This window comes from Canis aureus, chromosome 10 (genome assembly GCF_053574225.1).
Source record: "Canis aureus isolate CA01 chromosome 10, VMU_Caureus_v.1.0, whole genome shotgun sequence".
Taxonomy (NCBI): domain Eukaryota; kingdom Metazoa; phylum Chordata; class Mammalia; order Carnivora; family Canidae; genus Canis; species Canis aureus.
Window position 1 is genome coordinate 27,814,326 of NC_135620.1, and position 27,481 is coordinate 27,841,806.

At 38.4% G+C, this 27,481-nt stretch overlaps 1 protein-coding gene across 2 annotated transcripts in view; it reads left to right on the forward strand.

The window, feature by feature from the left end:
• The window catches only part of CTNNA1 (catenin alpha 1), a 186,105-nt gene that overhangs the window by 35,705 nt on the left and 122,919 nt on the right, over positions 1 to 27,481 (forward strand). For both annotated transcript variants that reach the window (XM_077911874.1, XM_077911873.1), the window contains exons 3-5: positions 567 to 762; positions 25,999 to 26,165; positions 26,670 to 26,789. In XM_077911874.1, coding sequence (XP_077768000.1) covers positions 567 to 762; positions 25,999 to 26,165; positions 26,670 to 26,789 — 483 coding nt within the window. The remainder of the gene's footprint in view (positions 1 to 566; positions 763 to 25,998; positions 26,166 to 26,669; positions 26,790 to 27,481) is intronic.

A 27,481-nucleotide genomic window follows, 5' to 3' on the forward strand; every position in this document is an offset into this window, starting at 1 on the left:
CAGATCATCTGGTACTGTATATATTAATGATGGTTAATGTTCTGGGACTTAAAGCACCATCACTACTTTGGGCATCCTTCCTTTGTTAAGGACCTTTACCAATTAATTCCTGAGATTTACTTGAATAAACTGTAAAACAAATTTAGAAACAAGTTACCTTAAAACATTTTGCACAGGTTGAAAACAGTGGAAAATGTGACCTCCATGTAAAATAACAAGTTCATTGTCAGCCTCTTTCTGGAATTTCTTGATGACATGTAGTGGTGTTTAACATGTTTCTAATCAGTTTCTGGTTTGTAAAATGAAACTAAAATCTAGTTATGTTTGAAGAATTAAAATATTGTCTTGTACATTGAGATGGCCAAATTATTTTGGGACCTAAATTGAGTATTGTTGTTATATATCTTAAATACGGAGAGTTTACTTGTTAATGCTTAGTGGAATTCATAAATGTGATGTTTCATTTTGTTAGGAATAATTAATCTTCCTATCTTTAACAATAGTCATCTTTCTGTTGTTTTCATTTTAATTGACTACAGTTTAATTTGTAAAAATGAAACTTTTAGGTCACAACTCTGGTAAACACCAATAGTAAGGGGCCGTCAAATAAGAAGAGAGGCCGTTCTAAGAAGGCCCATGTTTTGGCTGCATCCGTTGAACAAGCAACTGAGAATTTTTTGGAGAAGGGGGATAAAATTGCAAAGGAGAGTCAGTTTCTCAAGGAAGAGCTTGTGGCTGCTGTAGAAGATGTTCGAAAACAAGGTAGGTCAATATTGCTTTTTATTTAGAGAGAGGCAGGCTTTTCTAATTTTTTTTTTTTTTTGTAAGATTTTATTTATTCATGAGAGACACTGAGAGAGAAGCAGAGACATAGGTAGAGGGAGAAACAGGTTCCCTGCGGGGAGTCTGATGCAGGGCTCAACCCTGGAATTCTGGGATCACTCCCTGAACCAAAGGCAGATGCTCCGCCACTCAGCTACCCAGGAAAAATAATTTTAATTAGAAAATCAATCCTTGAAGGTGACTTTTTTGTGGTCAGTATTCTCATTCTTACACTTGCTGTATGCTCAGTAACTTATAAGAATATTGAGTTGTCGGAGATGGATTAAGTTGTACTGACTTTTAATCAGGAGATAGGCTAATAAAGAAACATTGTATTTGGAGATTCTGAATCTACTTTTTTTGGGTGTGCCAAATAATACTTGAGTCTTAGAAATGTTCTAACAGTTTAATAGGAAATAAATGGAAAAAAAAAAAGAAAAAGAAAAAGGAAATAAACGGGACAGAAGTTTACCTTTCATCCTCTATAATACCTCTTTTTAGTTCATGCTTGAAGATATAGGGGTGATAAAATGGAAAAATGTCCAGCCCTTCTGAAAATACTCTAGAAGTTGCCTCATTCTGTCAGGTTGGTATGTTAAATTAGCCATACAAACTTGAGTGTTTAGAGTTTGAAATAAAAACAAATCTGGGCTTAAAGGAATCCTAAATCTTAAACTCAGAATTTTTTTTCTTTTTTTTAAAGATTTAATTTATTTATTCATGAGAAACACACACAGAGAGAGGCAGAGACACACAGGCAGAGAGAGAAGCAGGCTCCACGCAGGGAGCCCGACGTGGGACTCGATCTCTGGGTCTCCAGGATCCTTTGGCTCTGGGCTGAAGGCGCGCTAAACCGCTGAGCCACCCAGGGATCCCCCGGAAAACTCAGAATTAATAAAAAGTGAAATTATAACCCGCAGCTTGCCAGCAATGCCTATTAGAGAACCTTGTTATTATGATGCTTACAAGTATGGTAAGAAGACTTTACATCTGGAGCATTAAATTCTTGAAACTCGTACTTTTTTGTTAAACTTCTGGTTCAGCAGAAGGACTTAAAGAGAGAGTTTTTTGTAGAACTGTTGGGTAGCAACTAAGGTGAACTGAGCTCCTGCTCTGTCCAGTTGCTTTACTGGCCTTCGGGAGAACGTCACTGGATCTCTAATGGCTGACAGTAGTGTGCATAGTCCATTGGAGTCTTATGTCAAATTCATCCCTCTGACAATACTCAAAAAAAGGAGCAGTATATTAAATGGTCATGCTGTCTCCAGTTATTGTGAATTTATGAACTAAGAACCTTGAGTGGTAAATACTTTTCTTAATTTTCAGGCTCAAGATAAATGTTTCTAATATTGTAAATGATGACATTATTTAAATTTAATGTTACTAGCCATAATATGGGTGGATATATTAGTTATCTAGGGCTGTCATAATGTAAATTACTATAAACTTGGTGGCTTAGATAACAGAAGTTTACTCCCTCACAGTTCTGGAGGCCAGCTACCTGAAATCAAGGTGTCAGCAGGATTGATTCTTGGAGACTCAGTGGAAGAATTTGTTGCATGTTCTCTGCTAGCTTCTTGTGTTTGCTAGCAATCCTTGGCATTCCTTGACTGGTATAGATTTGTCACTCCAGTCTCTTCATTTGTTGTCTTGTCACATGGCATTCCCCCCGTGTATCTCTTTGTACAAAGTTTCCTCTTATAAGGATATTAAGCATTGAATTCGAGTCCTCTCTAAATCCAGTATGACCTCATCTTTACTTGATTATATCTGCAAAAACCCTATTTGCAAAGAAGGCCACATTCATAGGTTCTGGGTTGGTATGAGTTTTGGGGGACACTATTCAGCACATTAGAGTGGACTTTGAATGAATTTATTTACTTTTAAAGATTCTGTTTATTTGACAGAGAGAATGAGCAACAGCAAGTGAGCACAAGCAGGGGTAGAGGCAGGCGGAAGGAGAGGGAGAAGCAGGCTCCCTGTGTAAAAGGAGCCTGATGGGGGCTCGATCCCAGGACCCTGGGATCATGACCCGAGCCTAAGTCAGATTCCCAACTGACTGAGCCATCCAGGCACCACTGGATTAATTTTATCTATCTATCTATCTATCTATCTACCTACCTACCTATCTATTTATCTATCTATCTTTTAAAAAAGATTTTATTTATTCATGAGAGAGAGAGAGAGAGAGAGAGAGATTGGCAGAGGCACAGGCAGAGGGAGAAGCAGGCTCCATGCAGGGAGCCTGACATGGGACTCGATCCCAGGTCTCCAGGATCCCACCCTGGGCTGAAGGTGGCTCTAAACTGCTGAGCCAACCGGCCTGCCCAGTGAATTTATTTTAAAGCTGTTTAATTGTCTATCTAGTTCAGGACAATATTTGAGCTTCTTAGTAAGGAAATCAACATAACCATTACTTCATTGTCCTCTGAGAAAGTTTTGCTCCCAGGCCTTTTTGCCTCAAAATAATAGCAAATAATGAATTTCACCAAATTTTCCTGGAGTCTAGTAACTAAGATGTTTATTTTCAAAATACATTTAATGGTTATAGGTAACTTTTAATTTAACTCTATATATTCCTTGTTTCGGAAGTTTATCTGATGTAAATTTGTAGCAATCCTGGTATAATACATGCGCCCCCCCCCAAAAAAATCCCACAAATTTTGAATGCATATCTGAATTTCTGTTTTCTTGTTTTTATTTATATCTGAGAAAATCTTTTATGTGGCTCAGAATCGTAAGTACTTGTCTGTCCTAGTCCAACTTTGCAATTATTTATGATCATGATCTATTCACCGTAATTTGCCTTCTCTCCTTGTTTTTTTGCCTTGGGGGGAGAAAAAGCTAAAACAAAAATATAACTGCCTCCCATCATCATTACTGCATCAGATATGAAAAACTGAAGTGCCTTGCTTTTTTCTGTTGGCTTACTTTTTTTTTTTTGTTTTTTGAGAATCATAGCAAGTGGTGATGAAACATCTCTGCTCATAAATAGAACAAAGTACATGTTATGAAAATGGTTAAGTGCATATTCTTTAATCAACTAAGCCTTGTTGGTTATGTTGTTAAAACTGTTTGCTCATCATTTGAAACCCTGTAGTGGTGTTAGTATGTTTGCAGATTCTTTGACACCCTCCCCTGAAAAAAGTAGAGCCCAGCTTTGATCCTCTTGAACGTATGTTGGACTTAAAGACTTTCACTTCTATAAAGAATAGGATATAGTGGAAATGATACTATCTACTTTGAAAGGAAAATCATAAAGAGAATATAGTATCTGCCTGACTCTTTCTCATGGGTTATTCACTTTGGGGGAAGCTGTCAGTACCAGTTTGCCAAACTTCTGAGTAATCTACTTTAGAAGCAGATCTCCAGCTCCAGTCAGGTGTTAAAAGATGGCAACCCTAACCATCTCGAAATTCTGACCCACAGAAAACTTAGAAGATAAATAAATGTTTAATTTAAGCTACCAAATTTTTGGGAGAATTTGTTAGGCAGCAAAAGATAATTAATACAAACACCTTTTCCCAGCCCTGGCTTTAGTGGTCCTGAGCCCTTATACAAAAATCTGACCTAACTGCTCTGAATTTTACTGGTATATAAAACACAGACTAGTAACGATTTACCTAGAACTCCACAGAAGATTGACAAGTAGAATTCTTTGTATTTTGAGTTCGTTGCTTATCCACTGGGATACTTCATTGTTAAAAGATACGTAAGATTTCTTTGTTCTGAAGCAATGTGAAGTACCTCTATCTATCTATCTATCTATCTATCTATCTATCTATCTATCTATCTCTTAAAGATTTTATTTTTTATTTATTCATGAGAGACACAGAGCGCGCGAGAGAGAGAGAGAGAGATAGAGAGAGAGAGGCAGAGACACAGGCAGAGGGAGAAGCAGGCTCCATGCAGGGAGCCTGATGTGGGACTTGATCCTGGGTCTCCAGGATCACGCCCTGGGCTGCAGGCGGCACTAAACCGCTGCACCACCGGGGCTGCCCAAGTACTTCTATTTAGTACACGTTTAAAAAAAAAATTTTTTTTTTGTAAAGGGCCAAATAGTAAATATTTTATACCTTATTGGTTTTAAGGTCTCTGTTAACACTATTCAGTTCTACTGTTGTGTTAGGAAAGGATGTATAAGTAATATATAAATAATTGGGTGTGGCCATGTTCCTTTAGAACTTAAAAAACAGATGGTGGGCCTCATTTGACCCATCGGCTCTGGTTAGCTGACTTCATATTAGGGTTTTCACAGAGTTAAAGATAGGAGCTTACTATTTTCAATAAACAATTTAAGTATTTATTTATAACACTTTTGAGCCAAAAGTTAAACTTTTTACATTTTTGAGTTTGTACAAAAGTGCTGTGTTTTCTGCGCAATCATCATTATAAATGGAGACTTAAATATGTTTTTCAGCATAACTTAATTTTCTTTTTGTATTTGCCCCTGATAACATCAATAATAAACACAAACATAGGAGTACATTAAAACCTCACCATACTAACACCGTCAGTAGGCAAAACATTCACATGCTTACACATGGCTACTCTACCTCAAGGCAGTGGACACGTGAGCCTCCTGTGGTAGTTGGTAGCCAATTACCATTTGCATGCCATCCAAATTCTTGTGATCTAGGAGTTTCATTTTACTGCCAATCACCTCTAACTAGTTATTGAGTTAACTACCTACCTTATGTGGGCTGAGGCATATGCATGCCTCTTAGATGTGCTCTTTTTTCTTGGAGACCCTTTCTATCCCTATGCCCCCTACTCCAATTAGGTCATTCTTACTTATACTTTCTTTTCCTAGCTCTTTTTTTTTTTTTTTTTTTAATTTATTCATGAGAGACCCTGAGAGAGGCAGAGATACAGGCAGAGGGAGAAGCAGGCTCCATGCAGGGAGCTCAATGTGGGACTTGATCCTGGGACTCCAGGATCGTGCCCTGGGACGAAGGGCAGACGCTCACCCACTGAGCCACCCAGATGTCCCTCTTTTCCTAGCTCTTATCACAGTGGTAATTAGATAATTGGTGTCTTTTCCCTTTCTAGGCTCCAGTAGGACAGGTTCTATGCTGGTCTGATGACCAATCTCTCAAGCTCCTGTCATGGTACCTGGTCTGTGATAGGCACTTAATTGTTTGGGGAGTATACTTGACCATGTTCTCCAAGAAGTGTGTGACAAAAAAGGTTCTTGTCTCAAAAATTACAGTGAGTTTTTCCTTCATAGTGCCAAATGTAAATACAGGGGTAGGTTTAGAGAATCTTTCTTTAAAAAAAAATTGAGATACGATTCATATAACATATGAATGTTATAAAACTCACTCCTTAAAGTATATACATTGGTGGTTTTAGTAGATTCATAGAGTGGTGCAGCTGTCATTATTATCTAATTCCAGAATTTTTCATCTCCCCAAAAGGAAATCTTATATTAGCAGTGACTCCTCATATATACATATATATGTGTGTGTGTGTGTCTGTGTGTATTTTTAACAATACCTAAAAAAGAGTATCAGTGTATTTTATGAATGCTTGAATAGTAAGTACTCTGATGAAAAAAAGAGGGCTCTTAGCTGGGTAGGAGATATCCAAAGGATAGAGATAGAAAGGGCGTAAATGCTTGAAAAAGGACAGACGTTAAAAAATGCTTGAAAAAAGACAGACCAGTGATGGTAAGTTGGAAGTAGAGTGATGAGGAATAGTTTTTACTAGAACAGAGTTATAAAAATCTTCTAGTTATATTTCATGATTGGGTCTCAGACACCAAGACCAGAGACTTTTGCATAATGGACATTTCTGGGTGGTTGAAGGAGAAGACCCAAAGAAGCTGAGGTACATGTTGGTGTACTCCTGCACTGCTTCTGAGGGTAATGTGTTGAGCAAAGTGGGTGGATGATAGGTGTACTGGACATTAGTATGTTTCCTGGGAAAAGTCTCACGTCACAGAAATCACAGTGCGGAAAGAACTGGGTGACCATGTGGTCTCTGAGGAGAGACTGTCTGCTAGCAGATAGGAGGCTGTTTTTCGAGTTTGTCCCAGAGCTTATATTAGGACACCTGGACATGAAAAGTAAGTAGCATGAGTAGGAGAGTAAGCATGGGGTTGGAAAAGCTTTCAGAGGTGCACTGGCTCTTGAAAGGTGAAAGGAGAGGAGAAAAAGTCATCTAGTTCAGAAAAACAGACTATGTAAGATGTGCATGGGGAATAATTGGGCCTAGATTGGTCAAGGGTGCTGGGAGGAAAGGTTAGAAGGAGAAAGGTTGGATCTAAATTTTAGTGGATAGTTTGGAATGCCAGGTGAAGGAGGGAGAATTCTCCAGGAAATGATAGGGAATCAGAATTCCAGGGTTGGAATAGTGTGGTCTCAAGGTTCAGGTTCCCCTATACTTGAATATATCTAATGACACAGGACTTGCTAACCTCTGGAAGCAGCTTTTCCCAGCATTGCTTTATGTTTATTTTTAAAGCTCTTTTTCTTCTTAAATTAAACTGAAATATGTCTCGTTAACATTCTTCCTGTTTTGAGAAGTTCTGCCATCTGGGTGACATGGAATATGAGGAAGAGGGGTGTTCTGGGAGATGAGTCTCTCAGCTGTGTGCAGGAAGAGTTAAATGGGTTGGGAGAGGCCTAGAGGCAGAACCAGTAGTCAGGTGACCATCACAGTGGTCAGGGGTTAGATGGAGCTGTTAAGGAAGGGACTGCTGTAATCGTCAGAAAGGAGAACTGGGCCAGTTCTGCAGGTTAACTGCCAGCTTGGCCTAAGCAAATAGCTGATCTTCTTTATAGATAAAAATGAGGGGCCAAGTGTGTGAAAAATTGTAATAATTTATTTTCCTGTAAGTTGAATCATTTAGGGTATATGTTAAGACTGTGTGTGCTCCTAAAAAACTTCAGGGGATTTACCTACTATTAGCATATTCTCCTTAGCTTAGAGCCATTAAGATTCTGCTGTGCCAGTTCTCAGTCAAGTCAAAAAAAATTCTGTTAAACTGTTTGCTTTAGTGTTTATTTACGCTAATAAAAAGTCACTTTTTAGTCACAGGTGAATTTTATTTTTCTTAACTTTTAATTTTGTATCTCAGGAATTTCCAAAGATAGCACAGAGTAGTTCAGTGTATCCTTTATTGAGTTTCTCCCAGTCATTTTATGTTAAGGAACTGTGGTACAGTATGAACACCAGGAAATCCATACTGGCACAATATACCTGTATAACTCTCTGGTTTTATCACTTGTGTAGATTTGTGCAGCCACCAGTGCAATCGAGATACAGAACTATCACCTTCACCATAGTAAAGTCGTCCCCCATGCTTACCTCCATATATATATAGTCACACCCATTCCGCTTACACTCCCCAGCACCCCTAACCCTTGTCAGCCAATCTGTCTCCATGTCTAATTCTGTCATTTCAAGCAAATGTATAAATGGAATCAGACTGTATATGACCTTTGAGATTGGCTTTTTTTAGTCAACAGGAGGCCCTTGAGAGCCTTTTAAGTTGGTATATCAATAGTTTGTAACTTTTTGTTGTTAGGTAGTATTCTGTGACTGCTTCATGGTGTGGATATAGCTTGTTGTTTCATCCTGTTAACAAGTGTTTTGCATAGTAAAGGTCTTTAGTTTGAGGAAGTCCAGTTTATTGACCTCCTACTTTCATGAATGGTGCTTTTGGTATCAAAGAAGTCTTCACCAGGGTTTAATCAGGAGGATTTTCTATATATATATAATATATATATATAATATATATATAATAAAATATAAAATATTTATATTTTATATATATATTTTAAAGTTTTTTAGTTTTATATATATATTTTCTCTCTCTATATATATTAAAGTTTTTTAGTTTTATGTTTTACATTTAAATCTATGACTCCTAAATAAAATCTTAAAAAAAAAAAAAAAAGGGCAACCCCGGTGGCGCAGTGGTTTAGTGCTGCCTGAGCCTGGGGTGTGATCCTGGAGACCTGGGATCGAGTCCCATGTCTGGCTCCCTGCATGGAGCCTGCTTCTCCCTCTGCCTGTGTCTCTGTTTCTCATGAATAAGTAAATAAAATCTTAAAAAAAAAAAAATCTATGACTCCTCTTGTGTTAAATTTTGTATAACATGTGAAGTTTAGGATGCGTTAACCCCCTCCCGTCCCCGCCCCATGGACATCTAGTTCCCCCATTACCATTTGTTGAAAAGGCTCTATTTTCTCCATTGAATTGCTTTTGCACCCTTGTTAAAAATTCGTCAGCTGTGATCGAGTGGGATTATGTCTGAGTTCTTTATTTTGTTCCATTGATTTCTGTGTCTTTCCTTTGCCAATACCCACGTAGGCTTTATTGCTATATTTGTGGGAGACTGAGAATTGGGTAGAATGATTCCTCCCATTTAATATTTTCCTGAATTGTTATTCTATCTCTTGTTTTTCCATATAAATTTTAGATAAACTTATCTGTATCTGCAAAAAATCTGGTGTTTTGATAGAATTACGTTAAACTTGTAATTAATTTGGGAGAATTGATATTTTTAGTGTATTTAATCATCCAGTCTACAACAAAAATATTCCTTCTATTTAGATCTTTTTTTGATTCTTTCATCAATGTTTACGTAGAAGTCCTCTATGTTATTTTAGATTTACACTATTACATTTTTTAATGATTATAAGTAATATTTTATATTTATATAGCTTTGTGTTTCCTTTCAAGTCTTTGGCTAAATGCATATGCATTTTACTCTAGTTTTTTTTTTTTTTCTTTTTTAAGATTTTATTTATGTATTCATGAGAGAGAGATACAGGCAGAGGGAGAAACAGGCTCTATACAGGGAGCTCGATATGGGACTCAATCCTGGGTCTCCAGGATCATGCCCTGGGCTGAGGGCCCAGGCTCTAAACCACTGAGCCACCTAGGCATCCCAGTTTTTTTTTTTTTTTTTTTTTTTTAAGATTTTATTTATTCATGAAAGACACCCAGAGAGGCAGAGACACAGGCAAAGAAGCAGGCTCCATGCAGGGAGCCTGATGTGGGACTCCATCCCAGAACTCTGGGATCACGCCCCGAGCCAAAGGCAGACAGACGCTCAACCACTGAGCCACCCAGGTGTCCCCATTTTACCCTTGTTTTAATTCTAGCCGTGACAGCATTTTATTTTCTTGTAAAAAATTTTACACTAATTAGAGGAATTTTTTTTTTTAGCTTAGTGTAACTTTGGAATTTATAATGTTTAAAACTATTTTTTAGGGCAGCCCAGGTGGCTCAGCGGTTTAGCACCGCCTTCAGCCCAGGGTGTGATCCTGGAGAGCCAGGATCGAGTCCCACGTCAGGCTCCCTGCATGGAGCCTGCTTCTCCCTCTGCCTGTGTCTTTGAGCCTTTCTCTCTCTCTCTCTCTCTTTCATAAATAAATAAAATAAAAAAAACCCAAAACTATTTTTTTAAAGGATTTCTTTTTTTTTTTTTTTTAAAGATTTTATTTATTTATTCATAGACACAGAGAGAGACGCAGAGACACAGGCAGAGGGAGAAGCAGGCTCCATGCAGGGAGCCCGATGTGGGACTCGATTCCAGGTCTTCCAGGATCACGCCCCAGGCTGCAGGCGGCTCCAAACCGCTGTGCCACCGGGCCTGCCTCCCAAAACTATTTTTTATTAAATAATTTCCCAGTTGGACTTAAAAGTTTTTATCTTTTTGATATCTGTGCAACAAGACTGTTAAAGATAAGCTCACCAATCAACTATAGCTACTAAGATCAAGCAGATGCTAGCAAACTGAACAGTTTTAACTCCATTTTTTTTTTAAATTTTTATTTATTTATGATAGTCACAGAGAGAGAGAGGGGCAGTGACACAGGCAGAGGGAGAAGCAGGCTCCACGAACCGGGAGCCCGATGTGGGATTTGATCCCAGGTCTCCAGGATCGCGCCCTGGGCCAAAGGCAGGCGCCAAACCGCTGTGCCACCCAGGGATCCCTTAACTCCATTTTTTTAGTAGACCAATATATACTGTTATTTTGCTCTACACTGACAAGATATTTTCTACAGAAAAGATGGTTCTTTTAATGACTGAGACTTAGTATTGAATGATATCAATTGCTCTCAATAAGTTGAAGTTCTACTTCCATGCAAGGACAAAACGCTTGGACTATAATCAAAGCTTACCTGAAATGGAATACCAATTCAAAAGCCAGAACTTGGGGGGAAAAAAGCCTCCAAAGAAATCTTAAGACAAATACTGTCTAATATAAATAAACATGAAAAAGGGAAAACTATAAACCAAACATTAAAGTATTTGATTTTTATTTATTGGACAAGTTCAGTAAAAGAAATTTACTCTATTTTCACCTTCTAGCCATTTGAGAAGAAGATCTATCTGGTTTCACTATTAAATGTTTTCTCAAGTGGTGCCTGGGTGGCTCAGTGGGTTAAATGTCTGCCTTTGGCTCAGGTCGTGATCCCAGGGTCTTGGGATAGAGCCCCACATCTAGCTTCCTGCTCAGTGGGAAGCCTGCTTCTCCCTCTTCTGCTTGTGCTCCGTCAAATAAATAACATCTTAAAAAAAAAGTTTTCTCAAAGGGTGCCTGGGTTGTGTAGTCTGTTCAGCATCCAACTCTTGGTTTCTGTTCAGGTCATGATCTTGTGATCGCACGATCTCAGGGTCATCAGAGTTGTCCAGGCTTTGTGCTCAGGGTGAAGTCTGCTTTAAGACACTCTCTCCCTCGCTCACTGCTGTTCCCCCTGCACACTTCCAACCCCATAAGACCTCTCAATCCCTGAGAATGTGGTAAAATTCCAATCAATAAGAAAAATAACAGGGATTCAACCAATCAATAAAGGAGGATGAAGAAGATTAGATTAGAAGAACCTTTCTTTCTTTTTTTTTTTTTTTAAGGATTTATTTATTCATGAGAATACACACAGAGAGGAGAGAGAAGAGAGAGGCAGAGGCAGAAGCAGGCTCCCTGCAGAGAGCCCGATGTGGGACTCAATCCTGGAACCCTGGGATCATGACCTGAGCCAAAGGCAGATGCTCAACCGCTGAGCCACCCAGGTGCCCCAGCAATGAGGATTTTTAATTGATATTATGAGTCATTTTTTACTTTATTTTTTTATTTTATTTAAAATGTTTAAAGGGACATTCTTTTGTTTATCTTGGTAATTGTGTGGTTAAAATTGAGGACATAGGTGCCATCTTCTTTGGTATAGCTTGAATCATTTGTATATATAGAGAAAAATATACACATATATGGAGAGGTATTTGCACATGTATGTATGTGTATGTATTTTACATATATATATGTGTGTGTGTATGTATATATATTTTAACGTTATGAATCTTGGCAAGGCAGCTTTAAGGAAAATAATGATGTATTTTATCCTTGACAAAAGGATATTGAGCACAAGCTGTCAGGTTCTCAAGGCATAATTTTCTCCCTGGCAACTGCCTAGAGTTAGATTGAAGGAGGTAAAAATTGGTCTCCTGTCCAGGGCAGATGTTGACAGCCTCAGACTGATGTACTCACATCTAATATAGGCAGCCTAGAAGATAGATGTTAAAAGGCAGATGTGATCAGGACAAAGTAACTGTCAATGACTTCTTTGAGTAGGGTTTGAGAGGTAGACAGGAGACAGTGGAATCTGGGTTTGGGAAGTTGATGATGTGAAGACTTGAAGCATTGCTTTGTATGTGAGAGATGGCATTTTAATTTGGTCTTGTTAGTGTGATTTTAATCAGGTTGGAATCATGAACTCTATCTTATATATGGGCTCTTTGATATTTCACAGGAGAAAATTGATAAGTATTCCTACCCTGGAATGTTGAGTATGGGTTTCAAAAAGTGTTCTTAATGATAGTCTAGAAGAGCAATAGTAGAGAAATACTTAACATTTTGAGAAAGATAAAAGTTAATTAGGTTTTCAGATTAGTATGATCATTTTCTTCATTAAAGCTACCAAGAAATCTGCTTTTTTTTTCTCATACTCTTGTTTTGAGTTCTGGCATCTTTGAGTGTTGTCCTGACTTTTCCCCTTGCCATCTTGGTATCATTTTCATCCTGTTTTCTCCTCTTATTGTTGTGGATGTCTTCTTTTATGTGCTCCCCTGATGGCTGGGTCTGATGTTGGGTCCCATTCCAGTTCCTTCCCTTGCCATGTTTCTGAGAACTGTGATTAATTTAAAACGTGCTCATTATTGATTCCCATTCCTCCACTCCCATCATTTAATTCATTTTCTCTTGGTCTTCATTTAACTTGAGCAGGAAAAGCAAAATATAAATTCCAAAAAATCATTAACTGCTTGTCATCTGTATGTTTTATGTCTTAAAGTTGTCTTTCTGACTTAAACTGTAAGTCTCTAGGGTGGAGGGTATATTTTCTTTGACTTGGGATGTGTCAAGCATGCTGTCTGCTTCTGGATCACTACCCTTATGTAAGCATATGCTGCTCTGCAGAGACTTGGTTTCTGGTATAGCCAGCTTGAAAGTGAGGAAAGGAGAGTCATTAAATTCTAATGTTTCTTTTTGGGTTGAAATTCTTCTTTTTTAATTCTGTCTCGTTACACATTTAATAAATAACACTAACCAACACAGTAATACTTTTAAGTTATAGTGGGTAATAGTATCGACTTAATATTTTTGTACAGTGTAGCTGAGGAAGTTATCTTAGGTATTAAAATTTTGACTTTGGCATGACTTCAACCATGATGTTGCAGTAACGTGGTTTCTACTAGTTAATTTCTTAAGAAAGTGATTCCAAGTTGAAATGCATGTTATGCATTTATTTGAATGTGTAATCAGGAAGTAAGTGCCTCTCTTTGAAGTGTTTCTGAATAGCAGCAGGGCACACTTGAATTAGTAAGGAAAATGAGAACATGAATATGTGTGGTACTCTATTTTAACTTTAAAAAAAAATCCATTTTGTCGCCTGGAAAAAGAAATTTCAAAGCTCTTTTCGTTATCCCTAGGGGAAGAGAAGCGGTGAGTAGTTTGAGAGTTTTTCTAGGCACTCCCTGAGCTGATTCAGAGGGGTTTATAGTAGTTATATAAGATGACATAAATGTTTATTTCCTGGGTTGATCTTCAAAAGATGAACAGTTTTGTGAATTAAAAATGGCCCCCAGGAGTTCTATTAAAGCATCTGTTAGGAATTCTTTGAATCATTGTCATTTTTTTCTCTAATTATGGAAGTATTATCTAGAGGTCTGTGATTTTTGCCATATATTCCCCACTGATGAATGGAAAGGGGAAAGAAGATTAAGTGCTCATCTTCCTGTCAAGGGGCATATGGGTTATATCTGACACATACTATAATTTGTTTCCTTCCTGTAAGGACTGTGTAATGAAAGCTGTTACTCTTTGCAACAGTATTGCCATTTTATCTTTATTCACAATTGAGAAAAATACTTTATTACTAGATCCTGGAAAATGAATTTTAAAATTTGGATGCAGGGTGGGTGGGGCAAATTGAGAAATGGATGTTAACTTTCTTTTTTAAGATTTTATTTATTTATTCATGGGAGAGAGAGAGAGAGGGGCAGAGAGGCAGAGGCAGAGGCAGAGGGAGAAGCAGGCTCCCTGCAAGTGGGACTCAATCCTGGGTCTCCAGGATCACATCCTGGGCTGAAGGCAGGCGCTAAACTGCCGAGCCACCCAAGGATCCCCCACTAGCAAATAATTTTTGAAGCCTTGCTCCTGTCAGTTTATTATTATAATTGTTAAATATTTTATTTATTTATTTAATAGAGAGAGGGAGAGAACATAAGCAGGGGAGCAGCAGCAGGCAGAGGCAGAGTGAGAGGGAGAAGCATATTCCCTACTGAGCAGGGAGCCTGATGTGGGATTTAATCCTAGGACCCTGGGGTCATGACCTGAGCTGAAAGCAGGTGCTTAACTGACTGAAGCACCGAGGTGCCCCCTCTCAGTTTATTATTTTGTAAAAATGAAATTGGTAGAATAACAAATAACTGTTATATCACTTTTTGGTGAGATCTATTAATCAGATATATTTAGTAGGCCTACCAGTGGACCTAAAGTATTAAAAAAGTAACTTTCAAGAATTAGGAATCCCATGGTAGGGAACTTTTAGCCATTCAGATTCAAGGCTGGGTATTTTCTACTTTTCTCTATAAAAATGCCAAGCTATCAAGTGCAGGGTGATTTATAACTGATTTACTTGTGATGTTGGTTGCTTGCTCTTTTTTTTTCTTTCTCTTCTTCTAATTCTACTCCTTGGATAGAATTGAAACCTTTTTTTTTTTTTAATTTTATTCATGAAAGACCCAGAAAGCCAGAGGCAGAGACATAGGCAGAGGGAGAAGCAGGCTCCTTGCAGATAGCCCAATGTGGGACTCCACCGGGACCCTGGGATCTTGACCCTTGAGTCAAAGGCAGACGCTCAGCCACTGAGCCATCCAGGAGCCTTTGTGTTGACAGTCTTGATTTTATGGCACATAGAACACTGTTAGGGATTCTTTTTAAATTTCATCTGTTTTATATTATAGTGAATACACCATGCAGTGTGTAGTTAGTTGACTGGATACAGTTGGGACAAAGTGAGAAGACCTAGTTAGTTTTCACCCTCTAATGCTCACCACATGACTTTGGACAGATTGCCTGTCTGCTGCAGTTTTCTTAGTTTGCCTTGTTGTGTGCTGAAAGAATGTTTTTTATAACTCTTAAAACTTTGCTCTGTAAACTGACAGTTAAATTTTATTCTTTTTTTTTTCTTTAAGGATTTTTAAAATTTATTTGAGAGAAAGCATGTTAGGAGAGGGACAGGCAGAGGAAGAAGCAGGCTCTTTGTTGAGCAGGGAGCCCGAATGTGGAGCACAGTCCCAGGACCCTGGGATTAGGACTCGAACTCAAGGCAGACGCTCAACCAATTGAGCCATCCATGCGCCCCAATTTATTGAAGAATTTTTTTAAAAAAAAGATTTAAAAAATTTATTTATTCATGAGAGATAGAGGCAGAGACATAGGCAGAGAGAGAGAAGCAGGCTCCATGCAGGGAGCCCAACATGGGACTTGATCCCAGGTTTCCAGGATCATGCCCTGGGCCAAAGGCAGGCGCCAAACCGCTGAGCCACCCAGAATCCCTGTTCTAAAGAATTCTTGATTCTTCTATTTATTTTTTAACACGTAGTAAACATCTCAAATCAGTCTTAGTGTAATGATCATTTTAGAGAGATGACCATTCAGCAGAAGCTTGCGGACCTTGTTTTTAGGTAATGGCTTATTTACATATTTGTTTATAGGTTTGTGAGTAGAGAAAATGTGAAGATTTTAATCTACCATATGGTTTATTTCTGATGTATTGTTTTTTTTTTTTTTTTTTTAATTTATTTATTTATTATAGTCACACACAGAGAGAGAGAGAGAGGCAGAGACATAGGCAGAGGGAGAAGCAGGCTCCATGCACCGGGAGCCCGACGTGGGATTCGATCCCGGGTCTCCAGGATCGCGCCCTGGGCCAAAGGCAGGCGCTAAACCGCTGCGCCACCCAGGGATCCCTGATGTATTGTTTTCATTACTAATACTGTTAGCTGTGAAGTTAAAGATGTGTCATTATGGCTTTGAGCTGGAAGAGATTAGGGTGGACGTATATGTACTGAATTTACTTTTCTTTTTTCCTGCTACTTATTTGTTGTCATTTGGCCTGATTTTAATTTGGACTGATATGCTAGCTGTAGAAGGCATGAGGCTATTGAAGAGGAACTTGTGTGGGAGTAAGAATTTAGAAGGAGGAAGTTTTGGTGAAAGAGATTAGAGTTGGTAAAAAAAAAAATTGTGGGATTAATACAGTGATTATAAGTGATTAAAATTAAATTTAAAATTATCTACCATATTTGTCCATTTGAATGTAAGCTAATCATGAATGAATTTTGATTCATTTTAGTTGGAGTATAATTTTAAGAATCTACTTTAAGTTGATCCTGTTTAACCTGATCTGGGCCTTTTCTTCCACCTCCGGTTTTTTATACGTATCCCAGGCTAACTGTCTTTCATTTTCAGTAGCAGCTGATTCTGAGTTTATTCCACTCACCAGCCCTCACTTCCTTATCCACCCTGCTCAATGTTTAGGCTGAGCTTCATACTGTCTGGAAGCCAGCCTTTTGCTACCTCTGCTTTCACTTCTCATATGAGGGTCCAAGAACCTCCTTTTCCCCTTTCTTGGCTCTTACTTCCTCCTGTTGTCTTGAGTATGTATGTTCTGTTTGTGATCTAGAATCTTCATTTGTCAATTATGTGTCTTCTGTATCTTTTGCCTTCTTATCCCCCTTTATCTATAATTCCAGTAGTGGTAATAGATTCGTATGGGCATTCAGGCACTGTCATAAGCAGTTTATTGAACATTTTCTTCATCTCTTCATCATACAGCAACCCTAGGAAGTAGATACAGGCAATACTCACTTTTGCATGGTTCCACTATATACAGATTTCCCTTACACAGTTTCGTTAAATAATACCAGTCCTCCAGGACTTCTTGGTGGCTCATTCAGTTGAGCATCCAACTCTTGATAGCAGCTCAGGTTATGATCTGTGAGAAGGTTGTGAGATGGAGAAAGAACAAATTTGCTGGGCAGCCCCAGTGGCGCAGCAGTTTGGTGCCGCCTGCAGCCTGGGGTATGGTCCTGGAGACCCTGGATCGAGTCCCACGTTGGGTTCCCTGCATGGAGCCTGCTTCTCCCTCTGCCTGTGTCTCTGCTTCTCTCTCTCTGTGTCTATGAATGGATAAATAAAATCTTTAAAAAAAAAAAAAAAGAACAAATTTGCTAACAAAGCTGGAAGTGCAGCAAAACAACAAAAAGGGATAAGCTTGGAATTTAAATTTGAATATAATGTAAACTAAGTTATAGGAGAAATAGCTGACTGGAAATGTTGACACCACTGCTGAGGGATGCAGCTGTTTAAACAGGCAACTCTTGGTTTCAGCTCAGGCCCTGATCTTGGGGTCGTGAGATTGAGCCCCATGTGGGGCTCAGTGCAGTCTGCTGGAGATTCTCTCCCTCTGCCCTCCCCCACACTCTTGCACATACTTTCTCTCTCAAGTAAATATGTAGAAAAATCTAAAATAATAATTTAAAAAACCTTCCCTCTCCTTCTGCCCTTTCCCTTTCCCCACCCCCCCTTAAGAAGTCTTTTTTTTGTTTTGTTTTTTTTGTTTTGTTTTTGTTTAAAGAGATTCTAGATATGCAGTCAGAGGGACTTAGTGAAGGCAGAGTTACTGACAAAGGAGTTACTGGAGGAAAGTGGCTGAGATGAAGAGTGATGGTGTCCAAGACAGGGTGGTGTGTTCAAAACCTTTACACTAAAGGAACTCTTGGAGATATTTCGTGACATTGAAAGTGCAAAGGATAAGATGTTGGAAACTGATCCAAATTTAGAAGCGTAGGACAATTTGCCCAGGGGCAGAAGAGATCCATTATCTGTATCCTAAATTAAATGCTGAAGAAGGCATGTGGTGTTCAAAAACTTTGTGTAGTTCTCTTACAAAGAAAAAACACTAATTCTCATTGTTTATAATGTTGTAAGTAACAGTGTATTAAATATTAATTATACTATTTTTTCATTTCTCTATATATTTATACTTAGTAGTAAAGGAGCTTTTAACATTTTGTCAAAAAATGTTAAAGGTCACAGGGTAACCATAATTTTCCAATTAAGTTTACTTTGCAGTGTTAGAGCTTGTATGGTTGTTTTTATGGACCTGTACTACTGTGCAAAGCGAGGATTATCTGTATCATCTGTTTTACAGTTGTGGAAACTGAGGCCTGTTTAGTGGCGAAACTGCAGTTTCTGTCTGTGTGACTTCTAATTTTATGATCCTATTCTTTGCTATTTTACTGCTACCCATCTACGCACATGAAGAAAGTTTTCTTTAATAGGCCCATGATTTCTCCTGGTCACAGACCAGATTCTTCAAAGAGTATTCTTGTTCTGTTATCCTTGAAATCTGTCTTTTGCATTTCCCACAAAGTTGCTCCCTCTCATTCCCTCCTTATCAGCTACACTGGCTTCCTTGACTTTATAGGATTGTTTTTTTTTTTTTTAAAGATTTATTTATTTATTCATGAGAGACACAGAGAGAGAGAGGCAGAGACACAGACTGAGGGAGAAGCAGGCTTTCTGCAAGGAGCGTGATGTGGGACTGGATCCTGGATCCTGGGATCACGCTCTGAGCCAAAGGCAGACACTCCACTGCCGAGCCACCCAGGTGTCCCTACAGGATTGTTTTTGTGTGCATCTGCCCTGGGTCCTTTGAGTTGGTACTCCCTCTCTTTGGAACTTTTTTTTAAAGAGCCAGATTGCTCCTGTGTTTCCTTTTTTAAGACTCTCCTCAAGTGGTGCCTTTTCATTGAAGTCTGACTTGATCCCCGTATGTATGTATGTATGTATGTATGTATGTATGTATGTATTTATTCATTCATTCATTCATTCATTTATGATGTTAATGATTTTATTTATTTTTTAATTTCTTTTTTTATTGGGGTTCGGTTTGCCAACATATTGCCTAAAACCCAGTGCTCATTCCTCCAAGTGCCCCCCTCAGTGCCCATAACCCAGTCACCCCAACCTCCCCCCCCCCCCCGCTCACTTCCCCTTCCACTACCCCTTGTTCATTTCCCAGAGTTAGGTGTCTCATGTTTTGTCACCCTCACTGATATTTTCATTTTCTTTTTCTTTCCTTTCCCTTTATTCCCTTTTACTAATTTTTATATTCCCCAAATGAATGAGACCATATAATGTTTGTCCTTTTCCTATTGACTAATTTCACTCAGCATAATACCCTCCAGGTCCCTCCACGTCGGAGCAAATAGTGGGTATTTGTCATTTCTAATGGCTGAGTAATATTCCATTGTATACATAGACCACATCTTCTGTATCTATTCATCTTTCGATGGACACCGAGGATGAGCACTGGGTGTTATGCTGTATGTTGGCAAATTGAACTCCAGTCCCCGTATTTTAAATTATATATTGTATCCCCATTCTCCTTGTCCTTAACATCACTGCTGTTCTCTCTCACAAGTACTTTTGTTTCACAGCTTGATTGTGTTTATCATCTTCCCCTCACATTAGAATGTAAGCTCTCTGGAGGCAGGGATTTTTGTCTGGTTAGTTAGTTTTTTAAAAAAGATTTTATTTATTTACTTTAGAGAGAGGGAGAAAGATAGCATCTCTGCAGGGGGAGCAGCAGAGGGAGAGGGACAAGCTGACTTTACGCTTAATCCCCTAATCCTGAGATCAAGACCTGAGCTGAAATTAAGAGTTAGACTCTTCACCACCTGAGCCATCTGAGCACCCCTGGTTAGTTAATTTCTATCCCAAATGGTTAGAATGGTGCCTGGCTCCTAGAAGATATTCAGTAAACATTTGTTATTAAAAGGCATTAATTAATGCTCTTAAAGGTGGTTGTTGAACAGATAGATGCTCACGAAACACAATGAAGACCTTTTTCACTGTCTTCTCTTCTAATTTTACCTAATAATTTCTGCCAACCTTGTATTGTTTCCTAGTGCAAGCTGACGAAAGGCATTTTAGATATTTTACCTTGGTTCACCCTCATGGCAAAGTACTGCCTGTACTTTGGAAAGAAAAAACAGACAATGGAGTCTAGGCACATAGCTAGTAAGTGGAAAAGCCAAAATTTAGGCTTATCTCAAACTCCAAGGCCTGTGCTCTTTGAAGTCACTGCATTTGATACTCTTTAGGTCTTTATTGAGCCATAATTCACATTCCATAATATTCACTCTTTTAAAATGTACAGTTCAGTGCTTTTTAATATATTTACAAGGTTGTGCAGCCATTCACTACTATGTAACTTCAGAACATTTTCATTACTCCGGAAAGAAACCCCATACCTATTAGCAGTTAGTCCTCACTCTTTCTTTTTGCCCCACCTGCTGGCAACCACTAATCTGGCTTTTGTCTCTCTCTGGATTTACTTATTTTAGACATTACACATCAGCGGAATAATACAATATGTGGCCTTTTGTAACTGCCTTCTTTCACATAGTATATGCTCAGAAGATTCATTCATGTTGTAGCATGTATCAGTACTTAATTCCTTTTTATGGTTAACTGTCGTATGGATAATACCACATTTTCTTTATCCATTCATTAGTAGATGAATGTTTTGGTTGTTCTCACATTTCAGCTATTGTGAATAGTGCTGCTATGAACATTTATGTATAAGTTTTTGTGTAGACGTACATTTTCAGTGTTTTAGGAATATACCTAGGAGTGGAATTGCTGGATCATACTGTAACTTTACATTTAACCTTTTGAGGGCCTTAGAGTGTTTTCAAAGTCACTGCACCATTTCACTTTCCTACCAATGGAGTATGACATTTCCAGTTTTTGAACATTTCTCACCAGCATTTATTATTATCTTTGATTTTAGCCTTCTCAGTAGACCTGAAGTGATATTGTGATTTTGTTATACATTGCCTTTATGACTGATGAGACTGAGCATTTTTTCATGTACTTATTAGCTGTTCATATATCATCTTTGGAGAGATACCTGTAATGCCTTTGCCTATTTTAAATTGGACTGTCTTTTTATTTAGTCATATGAGTTCTTTTTATATTGTATCTGCTAGATTTTTATTTTATAGACCGTTTTCAGAAAATTTCTTCTGTTGATCTTTTCACTTTCTGGTGGTGTCTTTTGAAGCACAAAAATTTCAGATTTTGATGATGCTGTTTTATCTAGTTTTTCTTCTATTATTTATCCTTTTGGTGTCCTAGCTTAGAAACTGTTGCCTGTTCAGAGGCCATGAAGAAATATGTTAATGTTTTCTTCTAAGTGTTAATAATTGTAGCTCTTAAATTTAAGTTTAGATCTGCTTTGAAACTATATGGTGTGAGGTAGAGGTCCAAGTTCATTCTTTTGCGTGTGGAAATCCATTGTCCCAGTACTGTTTGTTTGAAAGACTGTTTTTTTCCTATTGAATGGTCTTGGCAGCCTTGTTGAAAATTCATTGACTATATTTCTGGAATCTCAGTTCTTTTCTTTTGATCTGTATGTATGCATTTGATTTTTTTTGTCACCTTGGTTCTCTTTGTTTCTTTTTTCAGAAAAGGAAGTCTTTGTCCTCTACTCCTAATTTCACAGTCTGAGGGGCTACCTTTTACCCCCTCCCCTTTTAAATCTTCATACGGTGCTCTTGCCCTTTTCTCTAACTACAACCCTAGCTTGAAACCTTTAAGTCACCTTTGATGCTTGCTTTTTCTTCACTCTTTATTATGAAAGGTTGTTAAATCATTTGACGCCTATCTTTATAATCTATTACTATTCTTTCCTGGGCTCTCACTTTGGCTTCTGACCCATCTGTGTGGTCAGATTTATTTTATGTGCTTTTGTTGGGTTAATCCTGTGTATCTGTGACTTTTACTTCCCTCTTTGGCTCAGGAATTCTTTGTACTTTTTGTCCATGGCTTTTCCATCCCCATCTTCTTTTTCTATACATGTCCTTCACATCCCAGTTAGACTGGAGGGTTCCGCCTCCAAATATGCCTTATTATTATGTATCTCGACTTGATAAGTGGTTCTAACAGCATAAACATTGGCATTACAAATCCTGGCTCTTCCACTTAGTGTCTTACCTGATAGTGTGATTAAGTTAGCTAGCCTTTCTAAGGTTTAGTTGTCTCATTGGTATAGATGGGCTAATACCACCGACTTTTGGGGTGATTTATAGGACTAAATAAAATATGTAGAGTGGATATATAATAAATGTTGGATATTATGTTGCTGTTCCTTTTGCTTGAGATGCTAACTTCCTTAATATTACTGCCAGAAATCCTTCCCATCCTTTGAGAGCATAGCCTGTTTCAGAGTACCATGTTTCCCATAAAAACTGTTGCTGGCATTTCACTTCTTCCTCAGGGTGGTTGTTAGTGCTTTCTCCTTTGAAACTCTGTACTTTCATGTCTTTCTTATAGCCTGTGCATTAAAATGCCACATAATTTCTGTATGATCATGTTCTTTTTCTGGATTATAAACTACTTGAAAGCAGAGATAGTCCTGTTCAGCTATGTATCCCTAGCAGTAGATTTATTTATTTTTTAATTTTAACTTTTTTTTTTTTAAATTTTAATTTATAATAGTCACACACACACACACACAGAGAGAGAGAGAGAGAGGCGCAGAGACATAGGCAGAGGGAGAAGCAGGCTCCATGCACCGGGAGCCTGACATGGGATTTGATTCAGGGTCTCCAGGATTGTGCCCTGGGCCAAAGGCAGCCGCCAAACCGCTGCGCCACCCAGGGATCCCTAATTTTAACTTTTATTTTTAAAGATTTTATTTATTCACAAGAAGAGACAGAGAGAGGCAGAGGCACAGGCAGAGGGAGAAGCAGGCTCCCTGCAGGGAGCCTGATGCGGGACTCCAGAACCCTGGGATCAAAACTGGAGTGGAAGGCAGACGCTCAACCACTGAAGCACCCAGGTGCCCTGAGATGTTTGCCTTAATCAGGCTTTAATTGCTTATCTGTCTTCTGCCCCCACCTTTACAGTTCCATGAGGACATGGGCTGTGTCCTGTGTGCTGTATCACTGACACCTAATTCAGACTTTGATACCAATGGGTGCAATAAATATATGAATAAATGAGTTTGGTCTTTTTAAGCATCATACAATAATATTTTCAGTGTTATGTATCCATATAATCATTGCCATATGTCTTTATCTTTCTTTTTTTTTTTTTAAACTTTTTATTTATTTATTCATAGAGACACAGACAGAGAGAGAGGCAGAGACACAGGTAGAGGAAGAAGCAGGCTCCATACAGGGAGCCCGACGTGGGACTCGATCCCAAGTCCCTGGGATCAGGCCCTGGGCTGGAGGTGGTGCTAAACCCGCTGAGCCACCAGGGCTGCCCTGTCTTTATCTTTCTATGTCTGTTTATTTATTTATTTTTTTTAATTTTTTAAAATTTTTATTTATTTATGATAGTCACATAGAGAGAGAGAGAGAGAGAGAGAGAGAGAGAAAGAGGCAGAGACATAGGCAGAGGGAGAAGCAGGCTCCATGCACCAGGAGCCCGACATGGGATTTGATCCCGGGGCTCCAGGATCGCGCCCTGGGCCAAAGGCAGGCGCTAAACCGCTGCGCCACCCAGGGATCCCCTCTTTCTATGTCTGTATCTTAGGTCTAGGAAAATGTTTTAACTCTGAAATTCTTCATTGTGAGTTAAATCTGACTTGACATAGGTAGAAATTATCTTTACTCTTTTTTTTTAAATCTTTACTCTTAATACTATATGGAGCTTCTGAGCCCAATTAGTACATGAATTTGAGACTGAATTCAACCTTTTCCCCCCTAAGCTCAAATTCTGCAGCTAAATTTGATAGCTAGGAGAGATCTGGTAGGACTGTTCAGAAGTCACTAGGCTTCTTGGGAGAGTTTTTTTTTTTTTTAATTTTAGTGGAAGAACTGAGTGGCCTTTAGGCTTTATTTTTTAAAAATTTTTATTTAATTATTTATGATAGTCACACACAGAGAGAGAGAGAGGCAGAGACACAGGCAGAGGGAGAAGCAGGCTCCATGCACCGGGAGCCCGACGTGGGATTCGATCCCAGGTCTCCAGGATCGCACCCTGGGCCAAAGGCAGGCGCCAAACCGCTGCGCCACCCAGGGATCCCGGCCTTTAGGCTTTTTTTTTTTTTTTTTTTTTTTTTTTCCGGCCTTTAGGCTTTAATCTTGAGTGGACACATTCAGCCAAGGGAGGGAGTAATTATTTTTCCAGGAACCCAAATGTAGTCATCATATAGGTACTGTATAACTGTATACTGTGTAACTGCTGCATCACAGTTCTGGCCCTCCATTTTTTGCTATAAGAAAAGAGGGCCAGTAGGCACTCGAAATGATTATTAATAGAAATGAATGACAAAAAGTGTAAGGTGGGATCCCTGGGTGGCTCGATGGTTTAGCGCCTGCCTTTGGCCCAGGGTGCGATCCTGGAGCTCCGGGATCGAGGCCCACATCGGGCTCCTGGCATGTAGCCTGTGTCTCTGCCCCCCCCCCCCCCCCCCCATCTATCATAAATAAATAAATAAATCTTAAAAAAAAACAAAAAGTAAGTTATTTTACAAGTGTCTAAGAAGCGTTATAAATAAATTCTTAGTATTGTTGAATTTAGGATTGTATAATATAACCTCATATTCCTAATAACTATAGGAAAATGTATATGTTTTTGGTGTAACTTTTAAAATTATGGATATAATACATATTCATTATGGAAAATAGTTTTGTAAATACAGAATAATGTAAGGAGATTGTAACCTAGTAGAACTGCTATTTGCCTTTGGATTCCTGTCTTCTTTTTTTTTTTTTTTAAACACATTACTCAGATTTTTTTTGTTTTCTTTATGCTTACAGTTTCATCATAATTTTTTTAAAGATTTTATTTATTTATTCATGAGAGAGAGACAGAGAGAGGCAAAGACCACACAGGGGGAGGGAGAAGCAGGCTCCATGCAGGGAGCCTGACGTGGGACTCGATCCCTTTATCCCCGTTCTCCAGGATCACACCCTGGGCTGTAGGCGGCGCTAAACCGCTGCACCACCAGGGCTGCCCAGTTTCATCATAAATTTTAACATTTTTTCATATATAGTCTAATATTTGCATAATAGTCAATTGTAGGATATTACATAATTTACTTAACTAGATAGTTATTGTTGAGCATTTGAGCTGTTGTCATTGTCTTACTATGAGGAAAATGAATTAGTCATTGATTCAGCTTTGTCTTTTCATATGCCAGTAAGCCTTTCTTGAGGTAGTTAATGAAGTGTGGAGGTCCTACCTATTGGTTGCTGTATTTCTGTATCATTTTGTGGATGTGAGGGTAGATCACATTAGATCCATTTTTCCCCCCCACAGAAATCTTTTCCCCCCTTAGGAGCCACCCCCCCCCCCCCCTTGGAGGCTTAAAGCTCTTTTTTGAAAGGAGTGTTTTTAAGTCTCTTTATATATATCACCAAATCACTTTCCAGATACTGTTTTCACCAGCAGTATATGAGAGTGCTTTTCTTAGTGACCTGTAAAACAAACAAAAGAAAACACAATAAAAATGAGAGCCCTTAAATTAAATTCTGTGCATGAACTATACAAAGTTTGAATTATTATTTTTGACGAAGACCACTTATTTAGTTCATTACTGATGAGTTTGTTTTTTTTATGCTGTAAAACAGGTGATTTGATGAAGACTGCAGCCGGAGAGTTTGCAGATGATCCCTGTTCTTCTGTGAAGCGTGGCAACATGGTTCGGGCAGCTCGAGCTTTGCTCTCTGCTGTTACCCGGCTGCTTATTTTGGCTGACATGGCAGATGTCTACAAATTACTTGTTCAGCTGAAAGTTGTAAGTACAGGCCTGTCTCTGTAATTTTGTTCTTTCCATCACAGTGAGGCTGCTGCTGGCCATAGTTAATTCAGCATTCCTTAGAGTTTGTTTTGGTTTTGAACTTGGTTTACCTAAGTGGACCAGGAATGTTTTCCTTTAGTTTCCATTTTCTGTTCCCCTCTAAGTACACCTTAGACTTGCTATCAGCTTATGCAGCCTTGATTTTAATGAAGAACTTATAGCAAAGGTACTGTTTTGACTCGCCTTCTGCACTAGTGATTAAGCATTTCCTTGTTCCAGAGTTAAGAAGCCAAGATATGTTAAATTGTAACATTTTAGATAGAAGTCAATATAATGTTCCCATGTAGGAGGTGATCAAATATTTGAGGGCCTTGAAAACTGAAGAAAAAGTTTAGATTGCTATCTGAGTAGCTGTTAAAAAGAATAAAATAGTATAGATGTTTTTTTAGACACAGATTTGTATTGTTTAGAATTTTTCTTATTTAGGGGTATGTTTTATAGGTGGAAGAAGGTATCTTGAAACTGAGGAATGCTGGCACTGAACAAGACTTAGGAATACAGTATAAAGCCCTAAAACCTGAAGTGGATAAGCTGAACATTATGGCAGCCAAAAGACAACAGGTACAATCATGATTTGGGGCATATATTAAGGTTGTTTATATTATTATCTGGTAGGAAAAATCGATTTTAAGTTTTCTGAAGGTAACAGTACCTCCCTCTGCCAGTATAATTCTATTGAAACATATAATTTATGAAGTATCCTTTTAGTATTGTATTGTTAATAAAACTGTAATTAAGTTTCATTCGTGTTATACCCCTGTTTTAATTCTCATGGAAATTTTACTTTAAATACCTTGGCAATTTGCAATTGTGTCTAGAGAGGTGATAGATAAGGTCTTTGTTATGTGCTTTCAAGGATTAATTTGAGTTGGTGGTAGAGTTACATTCAGATTTTTAAAAACCTTAAGCCAGTTGAAAATTATTAGAATTACTTGCATATCAGAAACTAACCCCATCCCTTCTCCCCATATTTGGCCACTTTTTAAGTATTTCTTATTAAGCATCTTTTTAAAAAAGATTTTATTTTACTTTATTTTTTATTTATTTTATTTTAGATTTTATTTTAGATTTATTTATTTGGAGACAGAGAGAGAGAGAGGGGCAGAGATACAGGCAGAGTGAAGAAGCAGGCTCCATGCAGGAAGCCTGATGTGGGACTCGATCCTGGGACTCCAGGGTCATGCCTTGGGCCGAAGGCAGGTGCCAAACCGCTGAGCCACCCAGGGATCCCCAGATTTGATTTGTTCATTTAT